This window comes from Sceloporus occidentalis, unplaced genomic scaffold (assembly GCF_023333645.1).
Source record: "Sceloporus occidentalis isolate IW3139 unplaced genomic scaffold, rSceOcc1.0.p SCAF_238, whole genome shotgun sequence".
Lineage (NCBI taxonomy): Eukaryota > Metazoa > Chordata > Lepidosauria > Squamata > Phrynosomatidae > Sceloporus > Sceloporus occidentalis.
In genome coordinates, this window is record NW_028317218.1 from 1,038,802 (window position 1) to 1,063,394 (window position 24,593).

General features: G+C 44.2%; 1 protein-coding gene across 3 annotated transcripts in view; it reads left to right on the forward strand.

The window, feature by feature from the left end:
* Positions 1-17,239, forward strand: part of LOC149276469 (xylosyl- and glucuronyltransferase LARGE1-like) — an 87,733-nt gene extending 70,494 nt beyond the window's left edge. The window contains exons 7-14 of one of the 3 annotated variants that reach the window (XM_089503618.1): positions 3,380-3,492; positions 5,097-5,222; positions 11,212-11,367; positions 12,648-12,811; positions 13,061-13,339; positions 15,153-15,299; positions 15,741-15,936; positions 17,042-17,239. In XM_089503618.1, coding sequence (XP_089359744.1) covers positions 3,380-3,492; positions 5,097-5,222; positions 11,212-11,367; positions 12,648-12,811; positions 13,061-13,339; positions 15,153-15,299; positions 15,741-15,936; positions 17,042-17,239 — 1,379 coding nt within the window. The remainder of the gene's footprint in view (positions 1-3,379; positions 3,493-5,096; positions 5,223-11,211; positions 11,368-12,647; positions 12,812-13,060; positions 13,340-15,152; positions 15,300-15,740; positions 15,937-17,041) is intronic. The other 2 variants (XM_089503619.1, XM_089503620.1) reach the window with 2 other exon arrangements.
* The last annotated feature ends 7,354 nt before the right edge of the window (positions 17,240-24,593 follow it).

Here is a 24,593-nt window from a genome sequence, read left to right on the forward strand (position 1 = left end):
GGGACAAAGACATGGCAACGCAGTAAAATGGAATAAGCTCGATTCCTTTTCTGTTTGACAAGCCTGCCGTGCCTTGCCAGCCGAATTCAAAATTGGCATCTGTCACACAATTATTTTAGGCTCATGGGCTGCCTTGTTTTATCTCCGATGTTCATCAGCATCTGTCTCTTTGCGTTAATTAAAGAGACAACATGGTTCACGTTCATCCAGCGCTGTTGGTCCTACGAGAAGACGTGGATGGACCTTCAGAAGACTTATCCTGTAGGCTACAGCTTCTCTTTGTTAATCTCTGTTGTTGGGAGGTAACCATCTGGCACGAGTGTGGGTTGTAGCAGAGTTCCGTCAGATTGTTGTATAGGGGCAGAGACACCCGGCTGAATGTTTATCTGTGGGAGGATATGGAAACAGAAAAAGCAAGGGACAGAAGAACAAGGGTGGGAGAGGAGTGTTAGCAGGTGTTAATGCACGAGATGTCAGCTTGTGGAAGCGAGGAGAGCGCAGCTCCCGCTGTGAGTGCTGATTTGTAAAGGCTTCGAGAGGACCTGGTCAGGTATAGGAAAGGTGAACAAACAGCTCTGTCCTCAGTGTGCTATATAATGCTTTCCCATACCTGTTTGTATTAGTTACTTATTGGTGATCTCTTAGCATGATCTGGGTGAGCAACTTAGGAGAGCCGCAAGTGATTTGTCGCAGGGCTCATTGATTGTTACCGACTAGGCAAGCGATCCCCGTTAAATCGTTAAATCGGATAATAAAACCTCTTGTTTTTCCTCATCAATATTTGCTGTTTTATTGAGTTCTATGTGCAGCCAAAGGAACCGCAAACAGACTTTTGGAGGAGAGCATCTCCTCTCTTCATATAATTTTTGTCCCTTTTTTTTTTTAAACATATTTAGAATTATGGGGGAGATTAAGATAAAAAAAATATTTGAGGAATAAAAGCTTTATTATACCAAAATGTACCCTTTATACCATTATGACAAATATACTTTATGTCAAAGGATTATGTCAGGCGTGGACATGTGATCTAAAAAAGCATCTAGTGTTTTAAAACTTTGGTTTAAGGGGGTGTGGTTAGGGGTGTGTCTGGGGCGTTGTCTTATGTAGACAGCTTTTTTGTAATTAAGTCACATATTTTGAAGAGGAATAATGTATCTGATTGATGTGTTTACGTTACTGTCCATGACTCCGCCCATCTCATCCTTTCTCTCCCAACTCCATGACTCCGCCCATCTCATCCTTTCACTCCCAACTCGATGACCTCGCCCAACTCATTCTTTTTCTCCCTACTCTTTAATATTACCCATCTAACTGTTCTTCCCCTTATTTTACATATATATATATATATATATATTTATTTTTTTTACTCACCTCCTCTTACTCATTCTTCCCCCACACCCTGTCACCCATTCCTCCACCTTCCTGTATTACATGTTCCTCCACACCCACCTTATAGTCCTTTCTCACCCCATGAGTGCAGCCGGTAGGATTTAGTAAATAAGATGATTATGAGCCGTTGTCAGGCTGCCGCGTGCCTGTTAGAAGTCACTGTGCGATCTCTCCAAAGTCTAATAACCTGTTCTAGATATTCTGCAATGATCTCATTCATCTGGTTTCCCTGGAATCCAGAATCTGTTCATTCAGTATCTGCCTGATAAGCCTGCCGCGCAGCATTCAACACAGCTTAACCCATTCCACACCAGGCCAATTCACTACACCCGCCTGTGTGGTACCTGCCCCGGCCCATGGTCCCCTAGGGCTCTTAAGTACCAGATACTTTGTAAGTACCAGATACATGCAGCCAGTATGATCGAGGAGGGCCGTGTCTGGGCTCACCGAACCCCCAATAATCCCCAAAAGAAGAAAAATAGCGGTAAGAGGCCCCTTCGATTTCTTAAGGCCTCTCTTTGGCTTCAGAGTATTGGTGAGTCCAGACGTGGACCTCCTGGGCCTAGAGGAACGGCCGCCGCACCCCACTGATCATGCCCATGGGAGCAGGCAGGAGAGCTGAAGCTTCAGGCGTTCCTGAGCAGGGATGCATCATGGGGCAGGGTATTAGGCAGCTGCCCTCGGTTGCGCTGTTCTTTTACCCCTTTTGTACACAGACTCATTAACTCCATTTACTTATAATATAAATATATATGAGCGTTTTAAAGCGATTGAGTCCTACGGTCGTTCTCGGTGTGGTTGAAACCCTTGATATAAGCAGCATTCTCTCTCCCTTGTCCTCCCTCTGCCCTTACAAAGGCTGTCTGAACCAATCAGCCACTTAACAACAGGGAAGAGGTAACTCAACGGGGAGGAATAATCATGCAGATCCCAGGAACAGGATGTTAGAATGACTGCTCCCATAATATACGCTTAAGGATGGTTTCTAAAGTGTATCTATTCCTCGTTACGTCCGTGTTACATAGTATTACATAGACCGTAAAATGTCGAATTAGGGGGAACGTGACAGATCGGCTCTAAAGTTTAAGGGCGTAATAAAGAGAAATCCTTGTGCTGTCTGCGCGGCGGCGTCAGGCGGTAACACGCTCCCGGGGCATTGTGTTTAACGCTCAGCCTCCCCTCCGCGCCATCTGCTCCGTACCCACAGCGGGGACTCGCCGTCTGAGCGAATTCGGAGGCTCAATAATTCAGTTTTATTTCTGACCTCCAACGACAATAAACCATCTTACGCCCCACCCTGAGACTGCGGCGTCTGAACTGCAAGCCTGGTTGTCGAGGCCAGTGTTAGCATTTCTCACATATTGCCGCCCAAGTGCACCCGTTTAAGTCATCCAGTCCCTTTATTTGCCCCAAATCCCGGTGTCTTCCCTCTTCCGACCCTGATATTGAAACCAGTATCAGACTCAGAGAATGTATCCAATAATATGATATTAATGCACTTTATGAGTATTGTGCGTTCTGTGACAGGTTAGAACATAATCACTTACCTTAGGTAGAAGCTGCAGCTCCCCAGGTTCTCGTGGGCTGATGATTCCCACTACTCATTGGCTGCTGGAAGTAATTAATCAGTGGGAAGAAGTCCTCCTGTTGAAATCAGTGGGGGGGTACTTTGTGTATGGGGGGGTCTTATTAGCCCCCCTCCCCCCGAGACTTTCACTGAGCCAGCGCTGAAGCTGCAGAATCCCCGTGCATTTGCAAAGGGGGGGAGCGCATGTACATTTAGAGGGGCCTCTCAGCTATCATATGAGTTAAAGTACGTGTGATGAGTACATGTGGCCCTTTAAGGTCTCTCTAAGGTGCTGTCTGTGGATTACATTGTAACAGATCAGATAGGGCCACTGCATGGGGTTACCGGGGGGGGGGTATTAAATACAATGAAGGGTGCTGGTCCACTGGCCGACGTTAACGTCTCCTCTCTGTCCTTCACCAGGAGTGATCCTTCTGCTTCTGGATAAGCTTCGAAAGATGAAGTGGGAGCAGATGTGGCGTCTCACGGCCGAGCGCGAACTCATGAGCATGCTGTCCACCTCTCTGGCCGACCAGGTGAGCGACGAGGCCCTGGAGCTCTATCCGCTCGGAGCCCCGACGCCTTCCCGCCGTGTAAACGAATTTCACCCCCCGGCCGACTCCCCGCCAAAACGTGCAGAATGTGTCTTAAACCCAGCGAAGGGCGAGTGAATATTTCATGCGAACAAATGTAACGTTCCAAACTGTGCGCATTAAACTGGCCCTGGCCTGGCGTGCTGGCGGTGACACCTCGCACGCTCTGTCATTGGTACCCAAAATTCACCCGGGATAATTAGTATTTATTGGGATATTTCACAGAAAATATAATATTGTACTCAGAGACAATACATTCCGGGTGCCCAGAAGGGTCAAACTTTTTCCTGTGCCTTTTTTTCCATCAAAGGGGAACGATCCAGGCAGCTTTTACATTTTTCAGATCCCTCCCAGCCCCTTAGGTAAAGCTCAGAGACCCGAAGCGAACAGAAAGCATTACGATGACCCGTGTCTTCATAGCGCGGCCTCCCCGCAGAGCTGGCAGTGGAGCTTAGAAAAAAGAAAACCCTTTGAGGAAAATATTGCGAGGTTTTTGTTTTTTTTGGTGCCATGACACTTTGTTCAAAGGAGATCGAGAAAGAGTCGCAGAGGAGCCAATTTATGTCCCAGCAAGTAGAGCGGAAGAAAAACTTTCTAATCCACAGCCTTTTGGCTTCCGAGTCCTGGATCCCTTTGAGATTATTTGATGGTCGAACCTGTGGCCCCCTGATTAGCCGAGACAGTCGCTGTCTATCGCATATCCCTAGGAGACGGCCGCCCCTGTCTTTGAATCATCCGGCTCTGTTATTGAAGGGAACAGGCTGGCTGTCCCTGTCATGTCTGTCTGTCTGTACTGTCGTGCCTTTGACAGCCGGCTTTGCGAGTCTCGGCGAGACATTCTTCCCAGAGTTATTTCTAAAAGAAATCTGTTTCACTCATTTGGTCTCCGGCTTTGGCAGCTTTAACCCCCAACTCTTTATACAGCACTAACCCCAGCCCTGAGTACAGTAATAACCCCCCCACCAGCGCCGTAAACAGTAACAAGCCTCCAGCAATGTATACCGCCATAACCCCCAGCGCTGAATACAATAATATCAGTCAAAAACCTGGTTTTAACTCATTTTGTCCCAATAAACCCCCTTTATCTGCAGACCTGGAGCCGCCGGTGCTGTCAGTCATGTGATATTTTGGGTGACTTTCCCGGCTCAAACACCGCACTGAGCTGATGCTTTATGGCAATGCTAATGAAGTCCTTTCCCCCATAGACTTTCATTAGTCAGAGTGTCCGGCTGGGTGATTAAGACTGAGTCATTCTATCCCACAGGCAGTATGTTAAGGAGTCAGTGTGTTTGAAACATTACGTTATGGGGCAAAAACTATTACAATTAAAATAACCTCAAAACATAAACCATAATAACATGTAACTTAAAATAATTTAAATATTATAAATAGTACCTAATAAATAAAAAGGCTGGATATCTTCAGTCTCCCTTTACATATCTATCTATATATTATACAGTATATGGGCTGTGTGTGATCTCTGCAGTGCGGGAGGGATGTTTCGTGTGTTCGGTATGCAGAGGGTTAAGCTGTCTCTCTCTCCCCAGGATATCTTCAACGCTGTCATCAAGCAGAACCCTTTCCTGGTCCACCAGCTCCCCTGCTTCTGGAACGTCCAGCTGTCCGACCACACTCGCTCCGAGCAGTGCTACCGGGACGTCTCCGACCTTAAGGTGCCGCTTACACGGAAGCTCATTTTAATCAAACTCTGGAATTGTGGGGGAAATTGTTATTTTTTTCCCTGTTATCAGGGAGCGGGACGCAGGGAAGAACATCGTGTGTATTTTCATAAATTATCATTAATGTTTGTAATTAAGGTGAAGCTTTATGTTGAAACCTTTTAACCCATTCTCTGGGTCCCTGAGGAGGGATAATAGGCTGTGGCAAATAGCTTGAACTGCTTTGTTGCTGCTCACCAGAGAAAGATTCTTAAATTATTTGTGGGTTTTTGTGTTAATTGCTATTTTTGCTGAAGATCATCAGGAGTCTCCGGATGACCCTAGTAAAGTTGTAAAGTTCCAAAACCACCTGTCTTCCCTTAGATGCCCCTCTCTCCTCCCCTGATGTCCCTTTTTTCTCCCCTGATGCCCCTCTCTCCTCCCCTGATGTCCCTTTTTTCTCCCCTGATGCCCCTCTCTCCTCCCCTGATGTCCCTTTTTTCTCCCCTGATGCCCCTCTCTCCTCCCCTGATGTTCCAGGATAAGCCAGGATAGGTGGGAGGTATGTGGCTGTTGGCGCTGTTGACATGACGGGCTTATTTACTACAGACAGGAAACACGTGTCATTTGCTGTCCTTTTTAAGGGGTGGGGTTTGAATCAAGTAGGATAATCTACACCCACCAATCCCGTGCCTCCTTCCTGCTTATGTCCCACTTCCTTCCCAACCATGACCGCCCATGATATATTTATTTTTATATGTTGGCTGTATTGATGTCTGGGTGCCCCCGGTATATATATCCAATATAATTGTCCAAGCTTGGTGTATCTTCTAAGGCCCAATGAGCTGAATTTGCCCCTTGTGTAGGTACTTAGGCGTAGGTAGGATTCCTTTTGATGTGGATTGGTGGATCTTAACAGCGGAATTTACTTAGCGGAGTTGGTCCCAAACGTGTCCAGAAGCTCCCTGCTGCTCCATCAATGGTCCTCAAGGCACCAACAAGGTCCTTCAACATTCTACGGGGTCCACCTTGAATTATTTGTGTTGAGGAGGAGGTAATTACACGCAGAGTCCCGTTAGAATCGCGACATCAACCTCTACGCTGTTACAATGTTTCTTCCCGTTAGAACGTGGACTCCTTTCTAAGGATCAGAAGTCCGCCTCTCGACAGCCATCAGCCTGTCGGATCACATTCACTCGTGGCAGCTTTCCGTTCAAAAGCCAGCGAGGCGGGACGCGCGACTGAACGGTGATGACATTTAAAAGATGGCTGTCCCCGTCACCAGGGAGCGCAGAGATCCGCTTGGAATGTCTGAGGAGATAAAGTCTTCCTTAAAGAACATTCTAGAATGTGCCGGCAGATCGGCCCCATTCGGCCCCCGTCTAGTCTGCCCGTTTCTCCTGCTGTAAAGACTCAAACCTTAATCAGTCGTTGGTCTCGTCTTAGATTCAGGAGCCGTATGTCTATCCCATGCATGTTTAATCCCCTCGCTGCATCACCCTCTACCACTTCTGCTGGGAGGCTGTTCCTGTTCATTAGATTCACGAGCCAAATGCCTATCCCATGCATGCTGTCAGCTCATTGTCAGATGGGCGCAGCAGTCCGAGGATTAATAAAGAGTCAATTCACATCAACAAAAAGATAATTTAGTGGCCACGTCAACCGTACGCGGCTCTCCTTTCAAGCCGGCGGAAGCCTAATTTCTCTGCTAATTTCTGCCTAAAAGCATACAAAAAAATAGCACATGGAACGAATCCAGTGAACGGGGGACACGCTTTCAAAAGCCACCCACACGGTGCACCATTTGCATGCATTAACGCGCTACGAGCTCGCTTCCCACCCACTCCCAGCCTAGGACGTGAGCGGCAATGTGGGTCGGCTGTCGAGGCAATTGAAATGCAAGCTCTGCGGTCTACCAGGCCGTAGGGGATCCGGTTCAGAAATGCGTCGAACGTCGCCTTATCCAGCAAAACGACAGAAGTGAAATAAACATCAGATTTCATGGGGGGGGGGGGTGGACCGGATGGTAATTTCTGTGAAATTCTACGAGCCGAGAGGCAATTATTCCGTAGCGATCGTCTGAAACGTAAATAATTTGTTTTATGGGCAGCCTCGGCTTTTAAAGATAATGAATGTCGTCGTTACATCGATCGTGGTCCTCGCCCCTCGTTAGAAACACTTTGTATCCACAGCCTATGGTGCCCACCGGCACTCGCAAGGTCACTTATTACATCATACATACACATCATACATGCCATTTAACCATACGTCACCCATTAGAGCTTCAGCTGGCTGGTGGTCAGGCAGTATAGAATAAGCGCAAGCCAGAAGATTGAGTTCGAATGAACGTACCCCCTTTACGAACAGGTGACGGGGGCCAAACGCATCGGGGGTGGATTCTGCGGAACGCGTTGGCTAGGAGGAGAAAATGATAAACGAAAAGGGCCACACGGATATCAGCGTCCCTTTAAATAATCCGCCACGGAGCCTGATGCCAGAAACCCCCCCACACACCAAAGCCAAGGTGGGGTAATAGACCCCCTCGAGGAGATTAAGCTGACGGGATCTTTGACTTTTATTGATCTGTCAGTTTGAAGGTTGGGTTCCTCGAGGCATGAAGTTAATGTACATATAATGTATATGTTATATATATGCCCCTGTCTGGGACCCCTGGAATGGATCCGTAGCCCCCCACAGTCCCCGGGGCCACACATTAGAAGAATAGTCAGAACCTGGAACCTTCAGTCTTTATTTAAGTAGAACGCTGACCTTTCCCTAGGATTTTAAACCCGATTGTTTGCTTCCTATTGAGAAGGACTTTTATTTTTTGTGTTTTTTATCTATTTATCGGCTTCCACTCGAATCGTTCTCCGCGGAGACGTTACGGAGATGACGGCGGCCGGGCGCACTCGTCGCGCTCGGCTTTCTCTGGGCCATTGTCGCATCTGTCCGTCTCGCTGCCGTTCCTTTTGTTCGTGACAATAAGCAAGAAGAAGAAGAAGACGAGGTCCGTTATTTCATCGACGATGAAGAGAGGCATTGAGTGCCGCGCGTCTTGGGGAAATACTCCCATTATTCTCAATTATGTGCTTCGATGCCTCCGTCCCCCGAGTGGTATTCCTTAGGCTCCCCCGCCTTAGGTTGGTTATTATGCCACCGTTTGTAATAATGATGTCATCGTTTCCTGCTTGAGTGACAATTCCCATTGAGACGGGTTCAACGGGGCCATAGGGCGAGGATTTCGACGTTCTGCCGCCGGACGGCCATCAATTTTCCATTCTTTTATGGCGTTTCTAAGCAAATCTGTCGCTCGTTCCTGTAAGGAAGTTTTACCACGTAGGGCGGTCGATACGTGGTAGAGCCTCCAAGCAGAAGCGGTAGAGGCCGACGCAGAGAGGGAATTTCCGACAGGCTGTCCATTAATGTTTATTTTCACGGCTGTGCGATTTCCGCTAACAGATTCATCAACAAGAAGGAAAAAAAAAGGAAAAAAAACTCGTTGGGATTTCTCAGTTTTCATGTTTTCGGCTTCTTTGCGAGGAAACCACATGTCGGATTGAGTTGTTTCCAACACACGCAGAATACTCGTTTTCTGCTCACCGCGTCCGGCCACAAACAAGGACATCGTTGGTCTCGTCTTAGATTCAGGAGCCGTATGCCTATCCCATGCATGTTTAAATCCCCTCACTGTACTACCACCTCTGCTGGGAGGCTGTCCCATTTATCTTAGTAAAGTTAAACTTTACATTCAAGCCTCATATTAATTTAAAACTGCTCTTCGTGGGGTAGCGTATCTCACACGGAGATCCCGGGATATACACCCAGCCCAGTCTCTCTCTCCCATACCATGACGTGAATCCCTATCCATTCACGGCCGAATGTTGCGCAATAATATGATTATTCCACCCAATCGGAAAATAACGCTATCATCTGGGTAGTAAATTCTATTTGTATCGATATATTATTTTAATTACAGTTTAATGGGGGGGGGCATTTCATCTTAAGGAGCTTAAAAAGTTCTTAAATTTAGTTTTTTACCCCCCCCCCCCAAAAAAAAACTAATAAAAATCTCTTGCCTGCGGATCCGGTCGCCAGGGAACAAATGCTCTTAAGCATTTTAGAACATAGAACACGATGTTAGACAAATTGGATCCTGATAGTTAATTATATCGTCTTCAAAACAAGTCTTTTTGGGGTTTTTTTTTTTATTTTTCTCCCGGAAATAAAGGCAAAAATACTATTTTTTTTGTTAGGAATCTCCGCTAACAACGGCGATAAACCAGCAGGTATAAACAGGAATATTACTTCTAATTAGAGAAAAGAAGGTTCTGATGTGATAAAGAGAATTCTATTTCGTTCTCTAATTGTACCGTTTATGCTTTTTTTCAGAGCGGTTCCACACGATAGCAGCTTGTGCTAATTAGTAATCACCATAATTACCCCGGAGACGTAGGAAAAATAGACTTAAGGCCTCCTTAAGTAAAATGGGATTCAGGATACTGAGATTTGTAGTTAATTCCCAAACGCAAGAGCCATAAAGAGGCGGACCCCCGGTCTAAAGGGTATTTTGGTGGTGAAATGGTTAAACGCCTTCAATTTCCTCGGTCAGAGACCCCAAATCTGGGCGATTTCAGTCCTGACGCGAGTGGCTGACAGCTCTCTATAACAGTGACTTATAGATAAATGAGGGAGACTTGAAGGTTAGTTGAATTTTATGAGATTCTGCGGCTATTGCTTTAAATAGATGGGTTCTTCTGCCACCTACTGGCTGGGACGGGAATAACAGCCTCGGGATTCTCCATCATTTTTGGCGATAATGCTTATTTTTTTATAATATATACCGTATAATATATATAAACAAATTTTATGGAAGAAGTTCCAAAATTTGATCTATACATATATTTGATAGTAAGATAGTAAGTAGATTGGAGGATCTTTCTGTGAAGGAAAATCCCTGCAGGCGTTCCTTTCATTGTTTCCCATTGCAGGTGGAAATGGCATCCTCAGGTCTCTATTTATAGAAAAATAGAACCGATCGGCCCCCATTCGGCCCCCATCTCCTGCTGTAAAGACTCAAACCTTAATCAGTCGTTGGTCTCATCTTAGATTCAGGAGCCGTATGTCTATCCCATGCATGTCTAATACCCTCACTGTATTACCCTCTACCACTTCTGCTGGGAGGCTATTCCTGTCCCTTCAGTGGGAAGGCTTCTAATCCTGGGGCTGGAACCTTTCCCAGGTGCTTCGCCGCGCGTGCTGCTATAATCGATCGTAACACGCGCAGCTCTGTGCCGCTCTCCGCGCCAAGAGACCGTCTCATCCTATTACGCTCAGTGCAGAGGGCCTATGAGTGCAGAGGGCCCCACGTTCTCTGTCTGCTCATCCAAACCATCCGATCCTGGGGGAATATAACCTGTAATACAGAACGAAAGGGTTAATAAGCCAAGATCTGCTATTTATAATGACATTATGTGGGTGGGTTTTAGCCTCCCCGGGGGGTCTTAACTCTCTTGATTTTGAAGCCCTGCTGTTCCCAGACACTATGCCAGCTCCGTGTATCACCCCCCCCCCAAAAAAAAAATGCCCTACAGGCCCTCTACCATTATTCCAGGGTCCTCGCTGTTCTAATTGGGAAACCATCAACTCATGGAAAGGGGAACGATGGTGAGTTTTATGATCGGATCTGGAATCTCAGGATCATTGCTTGCTACATGTGATGTTGAGATGTCCCTCTTGCCCCCATTGAAGCGACCCCGTAGCCGTCTTCCCCATGGTACTGGCCGGAGGGCAAGGCTTTTAATGTTTACACCCTACTAAATGTTTACATGTCAATGGAGCTCCGGCTGGGTCTCTTTCGTAGGACACTTTTGGCCCTCGATGATCCACAACGTCGGTGAGAAGATATGTTTCAAATCTCCAAGACGTCTCGTCCTCGTCCTCTTTTGGTCATTTGTTGGTCTTAATAACACAACCCAGGGGTCTTTGTCTTCTCCCCCCCCCCCAGGTCATACACTGGAACTCCCCCAAGAAGTTGCGTGTGAAGAACAAGCACGTGGAGTTCTTCCGCAATCTCTACTTAACCTTCTTGGAATACGACGGGAACCTCCTGAGGAGGGAGCTCTTTGGCTGCCCCAGTGAAGCGGACATCAACAGCGAAAACGTAAGTGTCAAAAATGCACCAAATTCAGGTGAAATCCTACCATTTTTTTTTTCTGGGTGGCAATTAAGTAACACTCTGAACGTACCGCGATGCTCTGCAGGCTTGGCCAGAGTCGGGCCGAATGCCGGTGGAACCCCCCACCCATAAAATATATCTATCTATCTATATATATATATATATATATATATATATATATATATATATATATATATATATATATATATATAGTTCTACTGTCCTCATCGGTAAACGACAGGGCACTAGGGGGTTAAAAGTGAAAATGCAGTAGAGAACGTGTTATCGCTTACAGAAGATTGCAGAGCGGTTTCTCCTGATAACTCGCTTGCCAAATCCTTCACCGTAAGACCGATAAAAATGCGTTTAAAGGGGAACCGCGAGATAAAACCATAATTGGATCCTCCGTCTTTCGCCAGTCTTATTATTTTCATTAAATGCTCGGTTTTTTCAGATTTTTAGTTCCCGGCCGGGGCATCTCATGCAAACTTTCCCTCGTTTCCCACGATCCCTCAGTCCCTGCACCATCCAATCAGGAAGCCGTAACCCGAAGCAACGCCGGCATTCTCCTTTAACCCCATCTTGTTCACCGTAGGAGGACAGCGTTAGGGAATGATAATTGATGGGACCGGACGCAAGGTCTCCGTGGCCCTGTCGATCCGTTGGCACGGAGCCGCTATCACGCTAACCCCTGACTCGTCGGAGCCCCGCTTCTCCCCGGCTGGATGTTAACATTTTATTAGAATGAGCCCGGAGCCAAGAATGTGCTCCGCCATCTGCTTCCCTCGGCCCCCCCGGCCCCAGAGCCTCAACAGCAACCAAACAATACATATTCATGGCGGAGTTCGTGTTCGACGGATGCTTCTAGCTGTCTGTCGGCCCCGGCCATAGCGAAGCTCGGCAGGCAACGTATTCCGAGCAAACGTCGCTTAAACTTCCTTGTTAGGGGGGGTTCTGCGGCGTACTGATTGTGTACGGGGGTACAGAGCCAGAGAAGGACCCCCAATAATTCAAGGACTGTAGGACATCTCTACAACAGTTGGGTTCGGGACGTGGGGTTTGCAGGCAGGTAAGAGGAGCTCGGCATATACTGGAATTATTAACATAGTAATTAAGGAGGAAAAAAAGACGAGTCAATCAAGTCCAAAGGAAGGTTAAAAAAACCCCAATTAAGCTGTTTTTCGGATTTAGCCACTTTAGGGGGGATTCCTTCTTGATATTATACACGCGATATAAACGTTCATCTCCTTGTGCTTGTTTTGCAGCTTCAGAAGCAGCTCTCGGAGCTCGATGAAGACGACTTGTGCTATGAGTTTAGACGGGAGAGATTCACCGTCCACCGAACGCACCTGTACTTCCTACACTACGAGTACGAGCCGGCCCCTGACGACACCGACGTCACCCTGGTGGCCCAGCTCTCCATGGACAGGTACGGCAGAAGTTCTCCTTCCGACGCGACATTTCTCCTGGCAAAGCTTCGCTTGAAGCGCTTCTCGTTTGGAACGCCCGCCGGAGCCAGAGCTTCATCTGTGATTACCGAGTCTCCGTCTCGTCAGGCGCTCGCTGTCACCTGAACATCTGCGGCTGTCGGCACGGTTGTCATAACTCACCCGGTGCCACCGGTGCTTGTTCCGTCACGGCGGGTGATCTCACTTCTGATTACCCCTTTTCTTTTCAGGCTCCAGATGCTTGAAGCCATCTGCAAACACTGGGAAGGCCCCATCAGCCTGGCCCTCTATCTGTCCGACGCGGAGGCTCAGCAGTTCCTGCGCTACGCCCAGGGCTCGGAGGTCCTGCTGAACCGACGGAACGTGGGCTACCACATCGTGTACAAGGAGGGCCAGTTTTACCCGGTCAATCTGCTGAGGAACGTGGCAATGAAGCACGTCAGCACCCCATACATGTTCCTGTCCGATATAGACTTTCTGCCTATGTACGGCCTTTATGAGAGCCTCAGGTAAGACGCACAGGGGGGGACTTGGTCCACAAAATATCTTAAGAAAGCAGTAGTTGGGCTCCTGTGGTTAGCAGGACAGTCCCTCCATTTTTTTTTATAATAATGTCTGTTCATAAGACAATTACGAGCGAGTACAGGAATGAGACGTATTTCGTGACATGCCGCGCATGCGATGGTATCACCATCACATGTATATCTTTACAGTTATTTAGCATAGAGCACAAATAATCCTTGTTGCCGATATATAAATGGAACGTGATAGTCGCTGAATTCTAAAATGCCTCTTAATACAATCACAGCTCTTGTGTTCACTCAAGTTACATGACATTGTTGCAGTGCGGTGTCTCACGTTGTATCCATTTGTATCACACAAAGCCCTGCCTGCTACACGTTATGCCGAACATGCTAATGCAGCCTTTTACTTAAAGGGGCAGTTTAACGTCTCCGGCAGCCTCATTAACAAAGAACGCATATTAGTATTAAGATAACAATTCTTTAAATATAAAAGTAAAAGAAACAAAGTCACTTGCATTAAGTAGAAGCTGCAGCTCTGGAGCCACAGCTACCAGGCTCGTCCATAGGTCTGAAGATTCTCACCCCTGCTTGGAGCAGACGATCGGTGACATTAAAGTGCCCCAATTCAAATAAACGGGACCACTTTCTGTGCATGTACACCGGGGTCTCAGTCCACCTCCGTCCATAGCGTTCTCAGAGCCAGCGTTAGGGCTGACCGGAGGTAAGTATATCATGTGTTCCGGGGAATAGACCTCTTACAAGGTGTAACGCATGGGGGGCAAATGTATATGGAAATTCTGCAGAATCCCCCCATGCATTTGCGAGGGGGGGGACGAGACAGAATTTAAAGGGCTGTCTCCGCTGTCACACGCGTTAAAGTTGCATGTAATGGCTGGAGAGTCCCTTTAAAGGCAGTTACTAATCATATATTATAAAACAGATCCTTTTGGTGCAGTTTAATGTCACCGGGTGTCAGAAAGGCTGGGGCGCCCTCTTGTGGATTCTTTTATGAACTGCAGCTGCTGTTATACCGTAATAGCGCTAATTTACAGAACATTGCTTTTGGTTTCTTAAAAGAGGGGACATAGATTAAAAAATAAACTATTAGAACATTTACCACACAGTGATAACAACTCATTTTGCACAAATTCATACGTGCCTCTTCAGGTATGTGAGATACAGCCAGCTGCGAAAATGATATTTTATTTTTATTTATTTTTTTCATGCTTATCAACCCCAGTAAAAGTCTGTCATACGAGTTTAACTGAGTAGTGTCTAAAGTATTAAATAGGAAAATATTATTAATAATATTAATAATATTCTGCAGCACTTAATATTTCCTGTATGTTTTTTCTAACATTTACAATAATATCCCAAATTTTAGTATAATAAAGATGTTTTTGTATATAATATATAGAGAGCATATAGTATATAGAGGGTATATAGAATATAGTTTTTGAATTATTTGGATTCAGAAAACCCTCTCTGGCACTCAAATGGTTTATATTTTGGAATGCAGCCCTACAGACCTTAAATACATTGTTACTAGAAATAAATGTATATGAATACAATGATACAATATATATATATATATATATACAGCGGTATGAAATTTGATGGCGCTATATAAAACAATAAATAATAATATATATACCGGTGTGTGTGTGTGTATGTATGTATATATATATATATATATATATCTTAATTAAAGGCGAGAAACTTGTTTAAAAAAAGGACATTGACAATTAACGTTTCTGTTTTACTTTGAATTTTTGGGTCTGCTTTTGTTTTCTCGCAGGAAGTCGGTGGTCCAGCTGGACCTCAAGAACACCAAAAAGGCTCTGATCATCCCAGCCTTTGAGACTCTGCGATACCGGCTGTCCTTCCCCAAGTCGAAAGCAGAACTCCTCTCCATGTTGGACATGGGGACCCTCTTCACCTTTAGGTAACGATTTAATAAAGACTATGTTAGAGAGAGAGAGTCTTCAGTCATGTCCCAAGACGTAACCCCCCAATAATTCCATAGTCTGATCCCACGTAATTAGCGTGACGCAGCGCTCAGGGGGGGGGGGTGCTGGCGACAGATCCGTGATGTTACCTTCTTAGACCTTGATGTACGGGCAAGCAGTCGGGATATTTCACCGCAAGACGCTGCTTTCAAAGGCTTCAAACATCAGAGATTCCCCAGACGCAAAAGGAAAGGCTCGGTCCATCAGACGTGAACACCTCTAATGACTGGGGGTATTTAAACACACACATACACGCAACACACACACACAAAACCACACATTCAAAAGTTTGGGGTAATATATATATATATATATATGTATATATATTAAACAGATGGTAATATGTGTAGGTCTGTAACGAGTATATGATCTGGCAGGTACCACGTCTGGACTAAAGGACACGCGCCCACAAATTTTGCCAAGTGGCGCACGGCGACGACCCCCTATCGAGTGGAGTGGGAGGCAGATTTCGAGCCGTATGTGGTGGTGAGAAGAGACTGTCCCGAGTACGATCGCAGGTTCGTGGGATTCGGCTGGAACAAAGTAGCTCATATCATGGAGCTGGACGCACAGGTAACCATCGCCGTCCGAGATGTCTGCCTTATTTTTTTAGCAGCCGGACAGGGATATTCCATAGCATAGCTTTGACCAGTTTGGCTCGGACTGGTAATGTGTGCTACTGAGTGAATCACAGAACGGGGGCAAGCAGAGACGAGCCGTCCGAGAAGTATGGATCAAATTAAATACAGAAGAAGGTTAGAATTGTTAACAGGTCTCTAAACCTGGGGTCTAAAAGCAGGGAACTCTCAGAACGATGTGTGCCAGTGCGGGGCCGGACGAGTCTGTAGCATTTAGGAGCCGGAAGTCAGGAAGGATGTATCTATAGCTTTAAAGGTTAAGGATCTATAGGTACTGGCCACCTGGGATTTGCCCCGTCGTACCCCAATAAGTTCCCTTTAGGAGGCAGGTCAAGCTGCTTAGTGGATTTTTATACTCACGACGCAGAGCGTAGACGATGTCTTCGGCCAACGCGTCGGCTGCTCCTGTAACTCAAATTACTTTTAGTTTGTTTCTCTAGGATTCAGGGAGAAAGATCAATTCCATTCCTGAATGGTTCTTTATTGACTATTTTCAGTTATCTGAATCATATTGAGAATCAAAGCTGAAAAAAGCCTTTTTTAATTTAGAAAAAAAAAAACATCTTGTTTCATGATACACACTACTGTTCAAATGTTTGGGGTCGCTCGGCTGTTTTCATTAAAAACAAGGAAAATTCTGTCTAACATAATTGCAAAAGGGATTTCTAGCGTTCAGTTAGCCTTTTAAATTTAAGCTTAAGTGATGGGAGTGGTAAAGGGCCATTGGAACACAGGAGTGATGGGAGTGATAAAGGGCCATTGGAACACAGGAGTGATGGGAGTGCTAAAGGGCCATTGGAACACAGGAGTGATGGGAGTGATAAAGGGCCACTGGAACACAGGAGTGATGGGAGTGATAAAGGGCCATTGGAACACAGTAGTGATGGGAGTGATAAAGGGCTAAAAGATATATCAGCAACATCTTCTGTAACTGCAAAACCACCAATCCTTTTATTTATAATAAGACTCCATCGCGGTATAACAGTGACGTCGAATATTTTACCTCTGTGTCTTGATTTCTCTCGCCCGTCTTCCTGTAGGAATACGAGTTCACCGTGCTGCCGAACGCCTACATGATCCACATGCCGCACGCGCCGAGCTTCGACATCACCAAGTTCCGATCCAACAAGCAGTATCGGATCTGCCTGAAGACGCTGAAGGAGGAGTTTCAACAAGACATGTCCCGGCGTTACGGCTTCAAAGCACTCAAATACCTCACCGCCGAGAACAACAGCTAATGAAACCGGGGGAAGAAGGGGGTACGCCGGACGCGACGTGGGCTCCGCTCAACATCACGGGGAAAAAACCTTGAGGTCAAGATGCAGACGGGCGGTCATCTTCTTAAGGTTTGATGAAGTTCTCTCCCTTCTCCCCCAGTACGGCGGCCGTCATAGATGTCAAGAAAGAAACGGGCGGAAGAAGTCCTTTTGCATCTTCTCCCTGCCCCAGTCGGTTACATTGGCGGAGGTCCAGACATTGCTTGCCACGGCTTGGTTCCTGTAACCATGAGACATCCTCATCGGTAGAGAACTTCTCTCCTTTGCCGTTCCAACATCCACCAGGACATCCATCTGAGTTAGGATGTCTTTATTCCCTGTTATCTGACCGAGGAGACATCCGGAGAAGACCAGAAAGGTCGCCATGCCTTTAGGTGACTGGTCATGGCGAGAAACAAACCTTTGGCCAAAGCCTCCTATCTGCTTCGGGCCGAGACGCGCGGACATCGCCCGCGACACCATGCCGTGAACGGACAGGCGCAGTGTCCCCGGATCACCTGCAGGTGGCGCAATTTGGAAAGCGATTGTTCGGTTCCTTATGCTTCACGCAAAAATGTAAAAAAAAAAGAGAAATAAACTGAATCTAGTTACTCACCTTGTCAACGATAACTAAAGGGCATTTCTTTCTATTTTTGTATTTTATTCATCCCTGTATAAAAGAGAACAAAACACAGATAATGCCCTGTTATCTTCCAACTGCTGTTGAAAAATGAACATGTAGGCAAAATGGGCCAATAGGGGCCCACCGGGCATGAAACCTACAGGACCGAGCTCGTTAGGAGGGTATTATATCGATGGTTGCCCTGAAGAAGACGGCTTTTGGGGGTTTCACAGGCAGCAATCCCAATCTCCATCACACCATGAAGGCAACTTGCTCTGGAGGGATCCGGAGTAGTCATTTTGCTTGTTTAACCCAAAAGTTCTTAATGTAGGATGTTTCCGATCATGCAAAGTTACAACGTGATACCAAGGCCATCCTTTAATATCAAGCAGGTACAGTAAATGCCTCTTTTTATTGGCCCCGGATAAACAAGAGCCTTGTGCAAGGATGAAAGCGATTGCTAGCTCTTTGGAACAGGCGATGAGATGTCAAGACAGTTGGCGAGGTTGTTTTCCTAAAGTCTTGTCCGATAAAAATTTGGGGGTAGATTGTGGCAAGTATCGCACATTTTAATGCTCTATTTTTGTTGCCTGTTGAGAAATGTGCCCCCCCCCAAAAAAAAACCCAAAAGTATTTGGAATTTAAAAAAAGGGGAAAAAAATTACTTTGGTTAAAGGAATAAGAATTACGTCAGGAAACGTTATAATGAAGGGATTTTCCACAATTTTTTACCATTCAGTATTAATCGTCATGTTTACAAAGATTAAAACAAAAGTCTAATGCACTAGTCCGGCCTCCAGGCTGTTTGTTAACCAATGGAAAGAAACCGCGAGAATAAGACGCAGCTCTCTTCTCGGCCAGTAGTTGGCGACAGTGGACCCCCACATCCTTAACGGCAATTAGCATTATACCGCGTGTACGCCTTTTATATTTATCAATGCCTAGTTCTCTCAACAACAAAAAATCACAAATTATCTTATTTTTACCGTCTGGTCAAATCAGGGCCTAAACAGGGTTACAGTTGCAAAAAAAAAAAGATGCCCAGATCAACGGGGAAAAGTGTTTACATTTTATAAGCTCCATCCTCTCTATGATATCACAATGTAGCACCATATGCAAATATCTAATTATCATATTTGCATATGGAGATCCAGGATATTGAGCCAGCCATGTTTTGGGCAATAAATTCCAATTTTAGGCCATAATCTTTCTTTTGCCAGGAGAATTCACCTTTCAAGTTGGCTTCAGAGAGAAGGTTGAACCTATTCTGTTACTTCTCTTCCAAGGGAGAAGCTGTTGGTCGGCAGCTTCTTTCTAGAGATCCGTGAAACGCGTAGTTCACACGTCCTTTTATTTTTTTTATGATAACTTTGAAAAATAATATGAAAGCCACAGACATCTCAGCATTTTTGACAAATTATTGCAAGGTTGAGAACTTTTACACTTTACAGAATACACAGAATTTTCTATTTTCACCCATTTTTTTTCACCTTTCATTAAAAAAAGTGAAATTTGGTCAAATTCCAAAGGTAGGAAATTCTATTTCTCAGTTTTTTTGATACGGTCCAATTACAGAAATGGGTATCGTTAGGTCACAAAGCCCTCTTGGTAAAGCCCACCATAGCCACTCCCCCTAACCACACCCCTTCAACAAAAGCATCCTTTTTCAGCTAATTCAAATATTGGAGGTGTGGCGTAGCATTTAGTAAATATTTAGGTAATATTCAGCCAACATTTTTTTGTTCAAGCTCAACATTTGTGTGACCCTCGTGTCATGTTGATTCAAAATGGGCTAATGAATTGATAATTGACAGTCGATAAATCACTTAATTAGATCACGTTTCGCCTCCACCGCATTCTAGGGACGATGAGAATTCACGGTTACTGAACGTTTTGACCTTCCTCGGTTGCACATAGAATAAAGTGAGCACCGAGATTAACCCATAAATGGCTTTGCTCGCTTGAATTGATTAAGAAATAATTAAATTTTTTCCTTTTAATTGGAAAACTTGATATAAAAGATGCATTTTTATAAATTAGTATTACATGGTAAGATATAGAAGCAATGCATTAAGCTCTGCCCACACACATCCATTTTTTTACCATGCCCCTCCCAGTCCCCGCCTACAGGGTATTTAAATATATAAATATATATATATCAGCCCCATCGCCTACCACTGTTCTGAGAAGAGAGATGCTGGTTTTTATGCCGAGTATGTGGATTGTAAATACAAACATTTGTTAATTTTCAGTTGTGCAATAAAAATGTGAAATAATCCTTGAATTTGTGTTTTTTCTGTTTTTTTGTGTATTTGGAGTTTATGTGTGCTTTTGGTGTGAAAAATACCAATGGTTGAAGTTGCAGATAAATACACATTCATCATGATCTGCAAGTCAGAGAATAGATGCTGGATGCCTCAAACTGGAGCCTTTGTAGGCATTTTATTTTCTCCCATCGTTTTTTAATCACTAAAATCAGATTAGAAATACATTTGTAGGAGTTTTCACTCTGTTATCTGATCCCCAATCTAGTAGACAAACACCCCGACTCCTTATCATACTGCCTGTGGGGAACAATAGAATGGCTCACTCTCAATCACACAGTCGGACTCTCTGACTAATGAAAGTCTATGGAATAACGGACTTCATAAGCATCGCCATAAAGCATCAGCTCAGTGTGGTGTCAGAGCCGGGAAAGTCACCCAAAATATCACATGACTGACAGCAACGGCGGCTCCAGGTCTGCAGATAAAGGGAGTTTATTGGGACAAAACGAGAGAAAACCAGGTGTTTGTCACTGACCGACATTACTCTATATATAAAAAATACATTTCCATTAGACATTCTCTAAAAAGACAACCCCAGGGACCTCTGGCCCTGGATAATGTGTAGTTAAAGTGATGTTTTATTGAATGTAATCTAAATATATCCAATAGATAATGCTTTTCCCAATAATTGATTTATTTTATAACTCCCACTGCTGCAGGGGGCAGCACTATTGGTGGTGGCCAGAAACATTTAGAAATTAAAATGTGTTGTTGGAAAACACGGTTGATATCAACCTTAACTCACCAACCTTCCTATGCATTAGGAATGGTCGGTCGGCACAAAAGGGCTGCATATGAGGCTGCTTGGAAAACTGTGTCGGGCAATTCCATCAGAAACACCCTCAGCAACCTCATCAAATACCCCAAACGATGGCAAGTTATTTCCTTGCCTGTAATTCACAAAATTACCACTGGAGGGGGGCACACTTCACATAACATTTCTAAAATTCTAATGCTTTCAAATCCTTTAACAATAATTTACTGGATGAGCATATTGAGAGTGGCAGTCCACAGCCAGCCGACAGACAATGGTTTCCTACATAAAAAAAACTAACGCTGGATTTCTATAATATTTCATAAACAGTTTCATAATTATGAAAACAATAAACTCAGATATACAGAACGGGGCTATTAAAGATAGGCCGGGCAGAACAGAGGAAGAGAACGCGGCGGTAATATGAAATCAAAACTATGATGTGTAATTACGGGAAAATAATTGTAGTTTTTGCTTTACATTCAGCCTTTCGCACCAAGTGTGCCTAATTGCATGAAGACAATTATATCAACAATTAGAAATGTAATTATGCTAACATAATTATATAGCTAGTCTGGCTTTTTTTTTTTATAAATACACAGAATTTTCAGATTTCCGTCAGAATCCTGCAGCTATTTATTGAAGATTGAAATGACTCTCGGATATCTCTCAATGTGTCTCTGGAGTCTGTGGGTTCTTTTCAAACTGTTACTAAGTATAATAGAATGTTGTGACAATAAAAACCCGCTCCTAGTGGGCGTGTCTGGGTCAGGAGGCAGGGCAGTCTGCATTCTGTCCACCAACCAAATTGAGGCTTGGTTGCTGTCACTGACTCAGGAAGGTGAATGGAGAATATTCTAAATGATTTAGAGACTTTTTTAAGCCCTTTAAATAAATTTTCCACTTAATAAGCTTTTTAAAATAATAATAATATATGGCTGTAACTAATAGCTGTTTAGGGACGAACCAAAAGAAACAAGATAATTTGTTAAAGATACCTTAATTGGCTAAATGAATCACATTAGACAGCGCTCTTTCAAGACTACCGAGGCTTCTTCTTCAGAAATATTATACCAGCGAGTTAGCTTTCAGCTCCATGCCTGAAGATGAGACCTAAGTAGCCCAAAAGCTTACAATCGAATGCAATTCAGTTATCCAATACATTTTCTTGCAACTGATGAAAGCAGATGTCTTCACAGATCACTGTAACCATTTTGGGGTACAAAATACCCTGCTTGGGGTATATCTTATAACAATGTATACAATGTTTCCATATAAGATGCACAACTTGTGGAGCTGATTACAACGTTGCAGGTTCTTCGGAAACCAGCGAGAAATCTTTACCAGAAGGGAAATGAAAATGAAGCGCACCTGAAGTACCCCATTTCCTTATTTATAGGAATGAAAACATCTGCGTGAAATAATTGCTTCACACAAACACTTAATTACAATTAACCGTCTGATCAAATCAACATCAACGACGTCACCGAAGGAACGTTTCAGCCAACGCAGGCTCTGCACGAGGAAACAAGAAAACTATTCTTTTTAAATAAAGTATTTCTTATCTAAAAGATCCAAATCTTTCATTTCACTTTCCAAATGATAGTAGAATTTTTACCAAGACACAGGTCCCGGCTCAGTACAGGGTAGAGCTATACATGCGCAGATACATATATAAATATATATAAATATAAATATAATGCTGATTGAGAGTAATTTGCGACACAAAAATGCCATTCAAAGAAAAATTCGGGAGTCTGTCTCAAACAATACTTTTATTTGGATAATGAAAAAAAAAACCCATAGCAGCCAGAAGGCTCATTTTTTTAAGGAAACAGAATATTCCATTGTGGGACGTAAGGGCCGGATTACGATAGAAGTCTGGAACACATATTCCCTCAAGATTGTAAACTTGCGAGCCGAGTCTCTCCACCTAATGTATCGGTTTGTCTTAGTCTGTCAATTCTCATCTTGTCATACCCCTTGAATTTATGTATTGTATTAAGCGCTGCATAAACTGTTGGCGCTATATAAATAAAAGATAATAATAATAACAACATAGGGCTAGTGATAGTACCCATTGTACTGCGCTACAGAATTTGATGGCGCTATAAAAAACAATAAATAATAATAATATACTGTTTACAGTTTGTGTGAAGCTCTACTGTGTCGCCACTAGATGGCAGTGGTGCTGCAGATAGACCAATAGAGAAATTAATAGTAGAGATTATTTGGAGAGAATCTACAGAAGATATTTACTAACAGCCTCCACAGGGAGAGAGTCCGACCCCATCTGGGCTGGAATACGTTCTACGACAGTTACTTACTTATAACTAAAAAAGATAGAATCCAACCTATTTATTCTGTCTCATTTCCTTTACATTAAGATTCAAACCCCAATCAGTCCTCGGTCTATACTCAGTACCCTGGTGGCTAAATGTGGCATTGCAACAACAACAAAAAAGCGAATGAAAAATAGTAAAATCTTCAGATAGTAACCCAAAATGTTTAAAGTATACCAGCCCAGGGAAAATACCCCCCCCCCCCAATCAACGGGGATAAAATTTGATGATGTTTTGATCCACCGGTTATAAAGATTCTAGAATTCCTGGTTATATTTTCCCAAAGTGCACGCCTCAAAAAAAAAAAAAAAAAACCGTCCCTTTAAATCAGCTCGAGCCACGGTGACCGGCGTCGCGAGGGACGTCACTTAGTAAATACTGATGGATATAAAAGGAAATGAAAAGAGAATAGAAGATATTGATCGTTCGCACGACGCGGTAACCGTAACACCAGGAAATGAAATCATTACGGCCAGTGTTCGGAGAAAGCTTTCGAGGCAGGGAGGAGATATAAAAAGAGATGCTCTGTTTAATTACCCCGGCAGAGCGGAGACTAAATTTTTTTTTTTTAACATTTTGTTTTTTTTAAATATATATATATAGAATAATGTTTTTAGTTTTTAAACATTATGGAGGAAAAATATGAAAAAAATAATCATTATATAGAGTATACATTGACTCCTGGAATGGATTGAGGCATGGAATGGGTTAAAATAAGCTCTGGCTAGGTGTTGAGTAACTCTTTGAGTCGATTTGGGATGTGAGCCATACTTTCAGGGGTCATCTGCTAGATTGTAAGCTTGCGGACCCTCTTTGCCTAATACATCGCTACGGAAACAGTGCCTGTAGGGTCAGAAATCGGCTGTATTTGCCCCTAAACTCTTAAAGGGATGCTCCATCCATTACTTGCACTTTAATGCATATGATAGCTGCGTGGTCTCTTTCAATATTTGTGCCCCCCCCCGTGCTCATTTGCCCCTTTTTATTACCCCCCACATTAACTCTATGAGTTGAGCGAAGTTCGGAAATCAAGGTGGGTTTTTTTTTGTTTTTTTTTAAAGGAAAAAAACCTCCAATTCACACATTTTCTGATTATCACCTAAATCAGGTGCCGAAGGAGCGAATAACGGGATTTGGGTTACGAAGGAGGCGACGCGTTATTTATAGAAATAACGAGAACTCGGCTCCGGCGCTGATGGTTTCCACCAGATTTTCTGATTTTCGGCTTTTTGTCCTCGTTATTTGCCTCCGGGATTTATTTCTCGTTCTGCTCCTTACTTTCCCCGTCTGC